The sequence below is a fragment of the Globicephala melas genome, chromosome 7 (genome assembly GCF_963455315.2).
Source record: "Globicephala melas chromosome 7, mGloMel1.2, whole genome shotgun sequence".
Taxonomy (NCBI): domain Eukaryota; kingdom Metazoa; phylum Chordata; class Mammalia; order Artiodactyla; family Delphinidae; genus Globicephala; species Globicephala melas.
Window position 1 is genome coordinate 23558175 of NC_083320.1, and position 14319 is coordinate 23572493.

Here is a 14319-nt window from a genome sequence, read left to right on the forward strand (position 1 = left end):
AGGAAAACAAATCATTTCAAAGACTTTTTTCTGAATTTTTCTGGACTTGGAACAATTTTATGAATCAAAAAAATAATTTAGACCAAAATATGAAACCAAAAGCATTGATTAAAGTCAATGAATAAACACTCTCAAGGCCTTTTTTTCAAGTTAATGCAATCTCTTTCATTAAACTGGTTTTGATTTCTATAGAGATTCAATTAAGAAAAATCAGAAAAACGCTAATTTCTAATATATTGCTAAGTTAAAAGGTACATTGATTCTTTCGAGACAGCCTATAATTAAGAAATCATAAAAGTCATAATGACCATAATCACTACTAAAGACAGCAATTATCCTGACCACCCCTAAGCTATGTTGTTCAATACAGTAGCCACTAGCCAAATGTGGCTATTTAAATTTAAACTTAAATTAATTAAAATTAAATAAAATCAGCAATTTAATTCATCAGTTGTACTAGCCACACTGAAAGTGCTTAGTAGAGGATGTGACTAATGGCTATCATATGGGGCAGTACAGATATAAAATATTTATAACATTACAGAAAGTTCTATTGGGCAGCACTGCCCTAGAACAAGCAAAGGAGAATTTTAGTTAGAGATTATAAATTCTTTTCTTATTTGGCGGGTGGGGGGGGGGGGTCAGGGAGACGAGGAGGGCAGAGGGAAGTGAATCTGAGTATCATTAGAGTAATTTCTAAAAGTCTTAGGATAAATTCAAGGTTATGCAGTATGTGGCCCCTTCCACCTTGCCCTTGTCAAGCTGCTTCTGCACTTTGCTCTCCATTCTTGCAATTTGGCGAACATGTCATGTTCCTCCAGTGACTTGGTGCCTTTGCACAGGACGCTGACCCCACTCCCTCACCCTGTTAACTCATACTTTAGAATTCATTTCCTTTAGAAATAGGTCCCTGAACCAACTCACTCTCCAATCTGGTTGGGGTGACCACCTCTTGGCTTGCATAAAAACAATGCAGTATATTTCACTATATTTCTGTTTAACTCCTCCCCCATTACACATCTTAATAGTCTCTGGGAACCTTGACAGCAAGGACCTAAACTTGCTCATCTTTGTATCAAACACATGGCACACAGTAGATGCTCAATAAATGCTGAATGAATAACTTTACCTGGAACCTTCTTCCATGGCCAAATGGCTTAACACAAATTAAATAGTTCTTTGATAAATATGCCAACAAATACTAGCAGCTTACCCTTTGAGGTCATTAATTAATTTGTCTTTCTCCTGGACTGTTCTCTTGTGGTGCATTCGATGAAAATCACGTTCTTTCTGAGTTTTCAGCAGATCTTCTCTAGCCTTGCTGAAAAATAAAAATAATAACAACTTTAAAAATCACTGCTAATTCTTTTCTGAAAAAATTATTTACTTATCAGTTCAAATCCAGTACTAAGCAATTCAAAAGATTATTGAAAAGCAAAGATTCCACTATAATTCTCATTGAAATATCCCAACCAATATAACATATATGGGGGTGGGGAATGAACAGGCTAAAACCTGTAGTTTCAAAACTATCATTTATTCATGTTTCATTTAAATAAAGGAAAATTAAAGGTATGCTGCCACAATAACACATAATCCATCTATTTTCAAAGACAATTTGCTTATAAAATTGAAATACATATAAAATAGGATAATTCAAAATAATTACAAATAAAGGAAAAAACTTTACAAAATTTAATTCTGAACTTGCTTGAATATATGGTTAAGTGGGCTACTTAGTTCTGATAATTGTAAAAAAGAAAGCGTATAAATTCTAGAAAACCAAGATTTTATTCTGGTAAGGCATGTGAAAAATATATACCACCTACAGATCATATTACTAAAATAATTGGTAACTTAATGAGAAAAGTCTTCAATATCAGTGTTGTGATACAGAAGCATTCAACTGGATATATCTTCTGTAGATCCCTGGCATAAAGCAAGCGAGAGTATTCTTTCTCAGCCCAAGTCGTATGTGAAAAAATTAATGGGAATGTTTCCCCCACCTCTACAATGTAAGTTAGTTTCAATGTAATAATGTAAAATATAATTTATAATGTAAAAGTGGTTATCTAACAGTCTTAGTTAACTGACAAAGTGCTACTGCACTGAGATTCTAACATTCTGAAAAATGGATGGACTAAATTTGAGTACTGACAGCTCTCAAAAAGATCAGAATGGAATAAATCTGCCTCTCATATTTCAAAATTCAGATTATATGAAATAAATGCACGCAATAGATTTCTGCTTTAGGAGCTATGTCAGAGCAATCATTGAGGAATGGTGGCTGGGATACTGCCAGAGCACTGGTATGAGTTTAGGTTTTCAGACTTCAGATGGCACATATTATGATCAGTGAGACTTCTTGCTGAAAGATCAAGCCATACGTGGCATATGATGAAAGTGTCTTTTCCATTCTTCCAAGTTTCTTTCTTTCTCCCCTACCATCTCCCACTTATTTTGGATGACCTGTACTGTTCTTCATTCTACTGTCAATGTTGTAGTTTTGACCACATGTAAATAAACATTGTGTCACAGTACTTCATGGTCTAACCATCTAACCCTCAACTTCCTTTCCAGGCCAACAATCTTGAAGGCACAAGAAAATGTTGATTAAAATATTGAGACTTGAAAAATCATCTGTGGAATATTCCAACTATTAGATAAACAAAGTTTGTTCTTTCCAGGTTTTAACTCTGTGTGTATGTGTGAGAGAAGATGGACCAAAAAAAAGAGAGAACCCCTCTGCCACCAAAATGTGCCCAATGAGTAGAGAAGTGAGTATAAGGAGGAGTGAGTTTAAGTAGAATGACTAGAAAAGATAAATGGCTGAGTTGGCATTTTGTTGTGAAAACACAAGAACATCACTTGAATTCACATTCACTTATAAGAAAAGTATGTAAAGTGTCTTATATACTATCATGCACATAGAAAATATTCAATAAATGCTACTGTAATCATCATCATCATCATATTACTATTTAGTATAGTAGAACAGATATATTCAATTCCTCAAACAGCTACATTTATCTACCTAAAATAGGGGGCATGCCAGTAGGTAAATATCCTCTAAGGGATCAAAAATATCAGAATACATGACTATTAGTAACACTGATCTTTTTGTATATCTTTATAAAAGAATTTAAACTTTATGAACATCGATTTTGAGTCTACTAAAACTCCATTTTGAGTCTACAACAACTTGATGAATTACTTCATGGGCTTATATTTTATTTATCTTATCTGAAATGTAAACTCATAATAGGTTAAAAAAAAACTTAGAAAAATAATATTGCAGAGTTTCTTAAGCAGAACCACAAATGTGCAGCACTGCATCAACTCACTTCTTAAATATACACTTAAAGTCCTATTTGTACTCATCCCAGGAAAGAAAGCATAGGAATTGACTGAAGTATTGGACTTTATAAAGTTTTTCTGACCATTAAATTGGTTTTCAGAGACTCGCTTTCTGTTTGGACAAATGAAGTCTACTCAGTGAAACAATTTAAATTCATTTCATGGTGATGCTTCTCCTATTATGACCTTCCTGCTGCCCATTTGCTTAATAAAAGGAAAATAAAAGTTGTACTAAAAAATAAAGTTTGAAATATTCATATAAGCTATTAATATTTAAACTATATAGTATTTTCTCATTATATTAGTAGAGCATCGTTGTGTTTAAGAAAAACTTTTATTACGACAGACACCAAATATATAAATTCTATTTCAAGTACAATGAAGCAAGTTATTCAGTGAAACATTCTATTTAGATTCGTATATCAAAAAGAACACACTACTTAAATGCTTTTCCTTAATGAGATGGCAGAGTGACTAACTTCCCCATTTCAGGAAAGCAGCATATCAAAATATATAATTAAATTATAAAATATCAAGATACTCATATATTTTCATACTATAAAAGCACTGTCCCCAAAACTCCATGTTTAACGTATTAACGTGATTTAATAATGTACTCTAAAAAATTATTTTTAACTGAAAATTATTTTTAACTGAATGCTCCAAGTAAAATAATTTTTATTAACTGAATAGTTTTTACTAAGCTTTTAATAGATTTATTGAGTTATTCTGTTATCATAATTTGGCAAAAGGTATCATATAAACATTTTCTTGTTTACATGCACCAATCAAAGTAGGCCATCTTTATCATGTATTTTTTCGTGTGCAAACTTGAATCAAAGTAATTTCTGATAACAGTACTGTATAATTACCAACTATTTCATTCTCTTCAATTGGTTATAAATAAATTTGTTTAACCCACTACAATTATTATTGGAATAATTGTCAGATAGCCAAAATACTACTCAGCTAGATTAGATGCAAACTTTCATTATATTCTTAACCAAAAAAGAAAGGGGTATACCCATGTCTGGAAAAAAATACCTTCTTAATTTAACAAGCAATTACCTAAACACTAAAGCATGAAATTTTATGGGCCTCATTATTATCTTTATCCACAGTGTGTGTTTCTGAAAGTCATTAAATTAAATGGGTCTTTGGAAATGCTGGGTACTCTTTGACCTTTCATAGAAGTGAATTTTGTAAGTGAAATTAGGGCCTATTAGTAAAGCACCTAATTTTTTCTCAGTATTAACAGCCGTTTGATTTTCATTATGCCTATATTTTCCGGCAGAAGATAAAACCAAGTATTTCATTATTTTTAAGATGGTACACTTTAATCTTCTATTTAGAAATCCCAGTCAGTATTATTTCCTGCCTAATCTTCAGGACTCTCAATAAAACTTTTCTGGTCTGCATTACATTTCCTTACTATAAAAGCTCAGCAAAGGAAGACAGTACTCTAAATGGGGCAAGATGTAGCTTCAGAGAAAATTATTTAAATTCCCATCATAAAAGGAAAACGATGCCTACTCCTAAGGAATACTATAAAAGAGGCAAAAATCTTCAATTAACTACTCTAAAAATTATTAAAAGCTTAATTAAAGAGCCAAAATGGTTTTTTTCTTAATTTTTATTGGAGTATAGTTGCTTTATAATATTGTTAGTTTCTTGCAGTACAGCAAAGTGAATCAGTCATATGTATACATATATCCACTCTTTTTTCCATTTCCTTCCAATTTAGGTCATCACAGAGCATTGAGTTCCCTGTGCTATACAGTAGGTTCTCATTAGTTATCTGTTTTATACATAGTAGTGTATATATGTCGATCCCAATCTCCCAATTCATTCCAACCCCCTCTTCCTCCCTTGGTAAACATAAATTTGTTCTATACATCTGTGACTCTATTTCTGCTTTGCAATAAGTTCATCTCTACCATTTTTCAAGATTCCACATATAAGCAATATTATAAGATATTTGTTTTTCTCTTTCTGACTTACTTCACTCTGTATGACAGTTGCTAGGTCCATCCATGTTTCTGCAAATGAGACTATTTCACTCCTTTTTACAGCTGAGTAATATTCCATTGTATATATGTACTACATCTTCTTTACCCATTCCTCTGTCAATGGACATTTAGGTTGCTTCCATGTCCCGGCTATTGTAAATAGTGCCACAATGAACATCGGGGTGCATTGCATCCTTTCAAATTACAGTTTTCTCCTGATATATGCCTAGCAGTGGGATTGCTGGGTCATATGGTAGCTCTATTTTTAGTTTTTTAAGGAACCTCCATGCTCTTCTCATAGTGGCTGTACCAATTTACATTCTCACCAACAGTGTAGGAGTATTCCCTTTTCTCCACATCCTCTCCAGCATTTATTGTTTCTAGATTTTTTGATGATGGCTATTCTGACTGGTGTGGGGTGATACCTCATTGTAGTTTTGATTTGCATTTCTCTAATAATTAGTAATGTTGAGCATTTTTTCATGTGTTCGTTGGCCATCTGTATGTGTTCTTTGGAGAAGTGTCTATTTAGGTCTTCTGCCCATTTTTTCATTGGGTTGTTTGTTTTTTTTTATATTGAGCTTCATGAGCTGCTTGTATATTTTGGAGATTAATCCCTGGTCAGTTGCTTTGTTTGCAAATATTTTCACCCATTCTGAGGTTGTCTTTTCAATTTGTTTACGGTTTCCTTTGCTGGAAAAAGCTAAAGTTTCATTAGGTCCCATTTGTTTATTTTTGTTTTTATTTTCATTACTCTAGGAGGTGGGTCAAAAAAGATCTTGCTGTGATTTATGTCATAGAGTGTTCTGCCCATACTTTCCTCTAAGAGTTTTATAGTATCCAGCCTTACATTTAGGTGTTTAATCCATTTTGAGTTTATTTTTGTTTATGGTGTTAGGGAGTGTTCTAATTTCATTCTTTTACAGGTAGTTGTCCAATTTTCCCAGCAGCACTTATGGAAGAGACTGTCTTTTCTCCATTGTATATTCTTGCCTCCTTAGTCATAGATTAGGTGGCCATACGTGCATGGGTTTATCTCTGAACTTTCTATTCTGTTCCATTGATCTATAATTCTGTTTCTGTGCCAGCACTATACTGTTTTGATTACTGTAGATTTGTAGTATAGTCTGAAGTCCGAGAGCCTGATTTCCCCTAGCTCCATTTTTCTTTCTCAAGATTGCTTTCACTCTCTGGGGTCTTTTGGTCAAAGTGTAAAAAATTTTTTTCTAATTCTGTGAAAATTACCCTTGGTAATTTGATAGGGATTGCACTGAATCTTTAGATTGCTTTGGGTAGTACAGTCATTTTCACAATATTGATTCTTCCAATCCAAGAACATGTTATATTTCTCCAAATGTTTGTGGTATCTTTGATTTCTTTCACCAGTATTGTATAGTTTTCTGAGTAGAGGTCTTTTGCTTCCTTAGGTAAGTTTATTCCTCAGGATTTTATTCTTTTGATGTGATGGTAAATGGGATTGTTTCCTTAATCTCTCTTTCTGATCTTTCATTGTTAGTGTATATAAATGCAACATATTTCTGTGTATTAAAAAAAAAGTACACACTGCTATATTTAAAATGGATAACCAACAAGGACCTACTGCATAACATAGGGAACCCTGCTCAATATTATGTAACAACCTAAATGGGAAAAGAATTTGGAAAAGAATAGATACATGTATATGTATAACTGAATTACTTTGCTGTAAGCCTGAAACTGTCAACATTGTTAATCAACTATACTCCAATATAAAATAAAAAGTATTTTAAAAAACATATTTCTGTGTATTAATTTTGTAACCTGCAACTTTACCAAATTCTTTGATGAGCATTAGTAGTTTTCTGGTAGCATCTTTAGGATTTTCTATGTATAGTATCATGTCATCTGCAAACAGTAACAGTTTACTTCTTTTTTTCCAATTTGGATTCCTTTTATTTCTTTTTCTTCTCCAACAGCCATGGCTAGGACTTCCAAAACTATGTTGAATAATACTGGTGAGAGTGGGCATCCTTGTCTTTTTCCTGATCTTAGAGGAAATGCTTTCAGCTTTTCACCATTGAGTATGATGTTAGCTGTAGGTTTGTCATATATGGCCTTTATTATGCTGAAGTAGGTTCCATCTAAGCCCAATTTCTGGAGAGTTTTTATCATAAATGGGTGTTGAACTTTGTCAAAAGCTTTTTAAAGAGCCAAAGTGTTAATAGCACACATTCACATAAGTCCCTCCTATTTGCCAGGCACAGCTACAGGCCCTGGGGATATACTGAGCACAAGACAAGTCCCTATTATATGGAGTTCACAATGTAACAAAAATGTATACATTAGATAATTAGATGTAAAGGGCACAAATTTCGAGCTCCTTCATCTAATAACCTTATTAGGTTATCTTTAAAGATAACCTAATAACTGGAAAGAGTAACCATACAAATAGAAGACTAAAACTTATAAATATATCAATCCTTCCCCCCAAAAAAGTATGTATGTATAAATATATGTGTACACACACACACATTCTTCCCAAATTGTTATAGATTCAACTCAATCTTAATTCTAATCCCACCCCTGTCTTTCTATAGAAATTGACAAAGTGATTCTTAAATTTGTATGAAAATGCAAAGGACCTAGGATAGTCAAACTGTCCTTAAAAAAGAAAAACAAAGCTGGAAGACTAACTCTATCTGACTTTAAGGACTTAATTAAACTTACAGTAATCAAGAGTGTGGTATTAGTATAAGGATAACAAATAGGTTAATGGAACAGTATAGAGTATAGAAATAGACCCACAATTACAGGGTCAATTGATTTTCAACAAAAATGCCAAAGAAATTCAATGAAGGATGAAAAATCTTTTTAAGAATGGTGCTGGAACAATTGACTACTCCTACCGGAAAGAAAATTAACCTCTAGCTCATACCTCACACAGTATACAAAAATTAAAGCTAGATCACAGGCTGAAATACAAATTCTAAATCTGTAAAGGTTTTAGAAGAAAACAATATTTCTGTGACCTGGGAGTAGGCAATGGTATCTTAGCCAAAATATCAAAAGCAATATTATAAAAAAGATAAATTAGACTTCCTTAAAATTTAAAACTTCTGCTCACCCAAAGACACCATTAAGAAATTGAAGAATCAAGTCATAAACTGGAAGAAAATATTCACAATATTCTGACAAAGGATTTGTAACCAGAATATATAAAGAACTCTTACAACTCAAAAATAAGACAACTAATTCAACCAAAAACAGGCAAAAGATTTACACAGAAAGCAGGATCAATGAATGGCCAATAAGCACACACACACACACACACACACACAAAATGTTCACAATATCATTAGTTATCAGGAAAATGTATATCAAAACTACAAGAAGCTGCTACCATACAACCACTAAAATGGCTGAAATTTAAAAGACTAACAAAACTCAATGTTGGTGACAATATGGAGCAATTGGAACTCTCATATATTGCTCTTGAGAATGTAAAATGACTCAACTTGAATGTCAGGAAATGGACTAGCAGTTTCTTATACATCTAACCTTCATAAATTCCATTCCTAAGTTTTTATCCAAAAGAAAGAAAGCACATCCTCACAAAAAGACTTGTACACAAATGTTCATAGCAGTATCATTCATAATAACCACAGTTGGAAACAACTCAATAGAAAAAGGGTAAACAAATTGTGGTATTCACTACACAATAGAGTACTACTTAGCAATAAAAGGGAACAAATTATTGATAAATGCAAAAATCACATATAAATTTTACAGACTTTAGCTGAGTAGAAGATGTCAAAGACAAAGAAATGAATATTCTGTGATTCCAGTTATGAAGTTCTCAAACTGGCAAAGCTAATCTAAGGTGGAAAATAAAATCAGAACAGTGATTGCCAGGGGAGGGAATGACTGAGAAGGGACACAAAAGAAATTCCTGGATAGACAGAAATGTTCTATAGTAACATGAGTATGGAGGTTACAAGACTTCATCTGTTTGTCAAAATTATGTAGCTAAGACTTGTACATTTCAATTTATGTAAATTATAACACAAAAAAAGAACTGTAAAAAATAATATAATAAACAGGATGTGGGGTAGGGTGTGGGTGGAGATAGAAATAAGAATGGCAGAAAGTTGATAAGTGTTGAAACTGCTGACAGGCCCAAGAAGTTCATTATTTTATTTTGTTTACTTTCTATATGCTTGGTATTTGTTTAGAATTAAAAAGTTAAGAAGTTAAATATTTTTGGTTAAAATAACAATTGGTCTACATTTCAATATAAAAGTACAGTTATATTCTAATCTTCCAAGAAAGAATGTCAAACTCCTACTTATATCATTCCTCTCCAGTATCTAGTATGTATTGGGTTGGTCAAAAACTTCACTCAGGTTTTGCCGTAAGATGTTCTGAACGAACTTTTTGGCCAATCCAATAATATATTTAATGTAACTATAAATCTTTTTAATAATGCTGTTTTTCCCTTAAAAACATCCATAAAGAAATTTTCCAAGCAGTTTTTTCCCAAACCTTTTTTTATCAAGATTTAATTGACATGTAACATTATATCAGTTTCAGGTGTACAACATACTGATTGGATGTATGTTTGTATATATTGCAAAATAATCACAAGTCTGGTTAACACCCATCACGAAACATACAGATACACCATACACCAAATTTTATATTTTAGAAGATAATCTACATTTGCAGCAAATATAGGGAAAGCCCCTGTTCTAAAATTGGCATTGCTTACAGCAGAGAAAAAGACAATTTCTTTTTTAATTATAGCAATTCAGATATTTTACAGTGAAATATTTTCTCTTTTCATCTCTTCCTTCATGCTTCATCATTGCTGAATTTCAAAAATAATGATATGATAATATTTTTTAAATCTAGGGATGACAGCCTTTAGAGATATTGATAATAATAGCTGACATTTTCACAGCACTTTGTGATTTACACAGCCCTTTAATATAGATTGTCTTATTTAGTTATCACATCACTCCCTAGGAGTTAATAATATTATGCATAATTATTCCCAGTATAACAATAAGGAAACTGAGTTAATAAGTAGCAGAATATTGGAAGCTAGGTATTTGAACTTTAAGTTCAGTACTCTTTCCATGGCAAATCTTCCCTAGATAAATAATAAGCTTACAGCTATATGATTTCACTGATTTTTCTAGATTCATCACTAAATGCTACCAGTTTAATCAAGATAATATATAACACATCTGTAACCTGACTTTTTATGTATTAAATATTAATTATTATTAGAAAAGTATTTGACATCTACATTTATCTTGCTTTAAGAAACAGCCTTAATTCTAAAAAAGAAAACTTTAATGTAAATTCCTTAAAGGGAATCCCATGTTTATCACTAATTCCTACTGGGAAAATATCCTCACAAGTCAAATTGAAAAACCTGTGTGATGAAACTTACAATTTGGGGCAAACTTGTAGCATGACAGAGGTAGTTTTGGGAATTCTTTACAAAATTTCAGTCTCCATTTTCTGGGAATGTATCCAACAAAATTAGGCCACAGGGACATCCTTCATCAAAAGGGGCTGTGAAGCACAATTTGCTTAATATTCATTCAATGATATAAATATTAGGCATTTACTAAGGGTCAAGCAGCTTTCCTTCAAATTTTCCATGTCAGGTAGACTAAGCTAAATAAATATTTTCCTTTTCTAATTTGTATAAGTTTAATTATATCAAGTAAGATAGACTTGAGAGATACCATAAGCCCACTGAAACTAAAACTATATTTTAGTAAATACAGTAAATTTTAGAAACATTTAGTAATCTGATATTTTAGTAAACATGAACAAGAGACAGATTTCATTTGAGTGATATCTGTTTGAATCATGGTTTCTTTTAACATTAAGTTAATAATTTGCATGGGCAACAGTTTATATGGTTTTGATTATAGTTATTAAATATAATATTCAATAAACAACCAGTAATAAAAATGATCATTTCATAGCACTGGGGCAAAACTCATTGCAGAAAGAGGCTCTACCTATTCAAAAGAAATTAGCAAACTTAGGCAATAATTCAAAGGAGATCAGGAACTGAAACAGTATGCCAGGCAGCACTCTGAAAAATTTGCTGTGTCAAATTCCCAGTGCATCCATTAGGTGTGAGTGTCAGGGCCAAGAGTGCAAACCACTTCTGAGAAATGGAACTGAGGATAGAGAGGATGCTGGTTCTAGTACTATCATTCTGTGGATCATCATATACTTCCAACTAAAATGTAAAATCCCAAATAGTACATCCATAGATAATATGAAAGTTGTATAACTTGCAAAATACATTTCTGTAAGTGCACATAATAACTGAATAAAACAATCGTACAAATTATCATTTATTTACCACCACCTTTCAAAAGCAGAAGCTTATTTTAAATGTTTCCTTCACCTGGCAATACAGTCTCGTTTCTTTACATTAAAGTATTTTACAAAGATCTTAGAAATATTATGTTCCTTTATGGTAGTTCTGTTTATCTAATTTTTGTTTTAATATGATTCTTTAACAGAGAAAGCCCCTCTTCAAATGTTTAATAAAAATTAATGAACAAAGGATAAACTGTCTACTCCATATCTAAGCATTAATTTTTCACCTAACATTGTCTTAGATGAGTATGTTTACCCCAAGTCAACACATTCACATATTTGTCTTTGCCAGAATAACACTGCACATTTATCTAAGTTTGTTTGCCAAAACTTGCATGTCTTTCATTAATTTAGAAAGAAAGAAACATGCAGAGATATTTGGTTTCTGTTACGTTTCTCTTCTGTGCATAAATTCATGCTATGAAATTACAAAATAACAGCTCTCTTTGGGCAACTTTCAAATACTGAAATTGCTCTACTAAGAATACACTAGCTCCTTCCTTCCTCTAGCTTTCTATAATTTTATTATTATCTCAGAAATTAGCTTACCCTCATAGGGGAAGATTTCCACAAGCAATGATAAGACTATCAAAATACATAAGGAAGCGAATGTTACATAACAAATTAACAACCTCCTGCACAACCCCCTGCATTCCACTCTTGTTGGTGAATTAGAGTTGTGAGTGTTCTGCTCATCTGTTCAATTAATTTGCTGGTGAAGCCTTTCATATTCTTTCCAACTAGAATTGACATATAATTCATTTATCCAGAGTTAAAGCTCTGTTGCATTAACCACCATCCACCTATTAGCTAATTCAATGCCTTACTTTTATTTAGTCCAAAATTTTTTTAAAAAGTCATTAAAAAATAACATACTCAGCTGCTTGTTTATAGTGCTTCAATTCTTTCTTCAAAATTTTGTTCTCATTTTCTAAAAGCATATTCTGAGTGTAGACATCTGGAACATGCCCGCCACCTCTAAGTTCAGTTACTCCCTTCTGTATTAACTCATACCTAGGATAAAATCAAACAAAAGACTTTATATTGTTTCTTTCTACTACATTGGCTTAATTTATGTACATTTCAAAAAGTTAAATCACTTTTTAAAAATTTATTTATTTATTTATTTATTTATTTATTTTTGGCTGCATCAGGTCTTCGTTGCTGCACATGGGCTTTCTCTAGTTGTGACAAGCGGGGGCTACTCTTCGTTGCGGTGCGCAGGCTTCTCATTGTGGTGGCTTCTCTTGCTGCTCTTGTTGCGGAACACAGGCTTTAGGCACGTGGGCTTCAGCAGTTGCGGTGCTTGGGCTTAGCTGCTCCACGGCATGTGGGATCTTCCTGGACCAGGGCTCGAACCCATGTCTCCTGCATTGGCAGGCGGACTCTTAACTACTGCGTCACCAGGGAAGCCCAAAAAGTTAAGTCTTAGGGAATGTTTATAGTGATAAGTTGCAATATAATTTTTTAAATTTAAAATGTCAATATTCATAAGATATTTTTAAAATAAAATATTAATGAATTGATAAGTACTAATATCATCATGGTGCATAAAATATAACTGAACATCTCCTATGCTCCAGGCACTAGTCCAGACACTGGTGAAATTAACAAAAATGTCCAAGTCCTAATGGACTAATGGAGTTTCCGTTCTAATGTGGATGGTGATATATTCTATGAAGTAAAATAAAGCAAGATAAGAGAAACAGAGAGACTGAAGTAGAGAATGATGGGGGGTGTTTGTGAGATTTTTTATAAGGTGGCCAGAGAAAGTATAACTGACAAAGTGATATTTCAGCAGGAAACTGAAGGAAATGAGAGACTAAGCCATGTGGATATGTGGGAGAGGAGCATTCTTGGCTGATAGAAAAGTAAATGTAAAGGCCCTGAGACAAGGAGGCGTTTGACAAATACAATACAAAGCAAAAAGCCAGTACATCTGTAGTATTTGGAAACGGAGCCAACTAAGTGAGTAGGAAAGAGAATGGTGAAAGATGAGTCAGGAAGACAGCAGGGAGCCAGAAAGAGGAATTTTACTCTGAATCAGAGCCATCAGAATGCTTTAAGAGACAAGTGACACTGATCAGATTTATGTTTTAAAAGGATTAGTCTGGAATCTGTTTGAAGAAACTGACTCTAGAGAAGCAAGAGTAGAACCAGAGAGTCTAGTTAGGAGGCTGCTGCAATAGTTCAGGAGAGAAAGATTGGTGGCTTAGACAAAGTTGGTAACAGTAAGGATTGTGAGGAATGGGTATCTTCTGGACATGCTGTAAAGATGGAGCCAACAGGATTCTCCTACAGATCAGATGTCAGGTGTTGGTTAAAAAAGAAAAGTCAAGGATGACTCCAAGGATTTTGGCTGAGCAACAGACAGACATTTAGTGGGGACAAATGCAGTAGGAACTGGGTGCTTAGAGAAATCAAGGAACTGTTTCTATCCATGTTAAATGCAATATGTCTGCTGGGCAATTAAGTGAAAATGAACATTATAAGTACATGTCCAGAGTTCAGGGGAAAAGTTAGGACATGCAGTTTAAATCTGGGAATGATCAGTAAATAG

At 33.0% G+C, this 14319-nt stretch overlaps 1 protein-coding gene across 2 annotated transcripts in view; it reads right to left on the reverse strand.

Annotated features, from left to right (window-relative positions):
* The window catches only part of SPAG16 (sperm associated antigen 16), an 885872-nt gene that overhangs the window by 844542 nt on the left and 27011 nt on the right, over nucleotides 1–14319 (reverse strand). For both annotated transcript variants that reach the window (XM_060301456.2, XM_060301455.2), the window contains exons 5-6: nucleotides 12636–12773; nucleotides 1214–1321 (exon numbers count right to left, since the gene is read on the reverse strand). In XM_060301456.2, the coding sequence (XP_060157439.1) occupies nucleotides 1214–1321; nucleotides 12636–12773 (246 nt within the window). The remainder of the gene's footprint in view (nucleotides 1–1213; nucleotides 1322–12635; nucleotides 12774–14319) is intronic.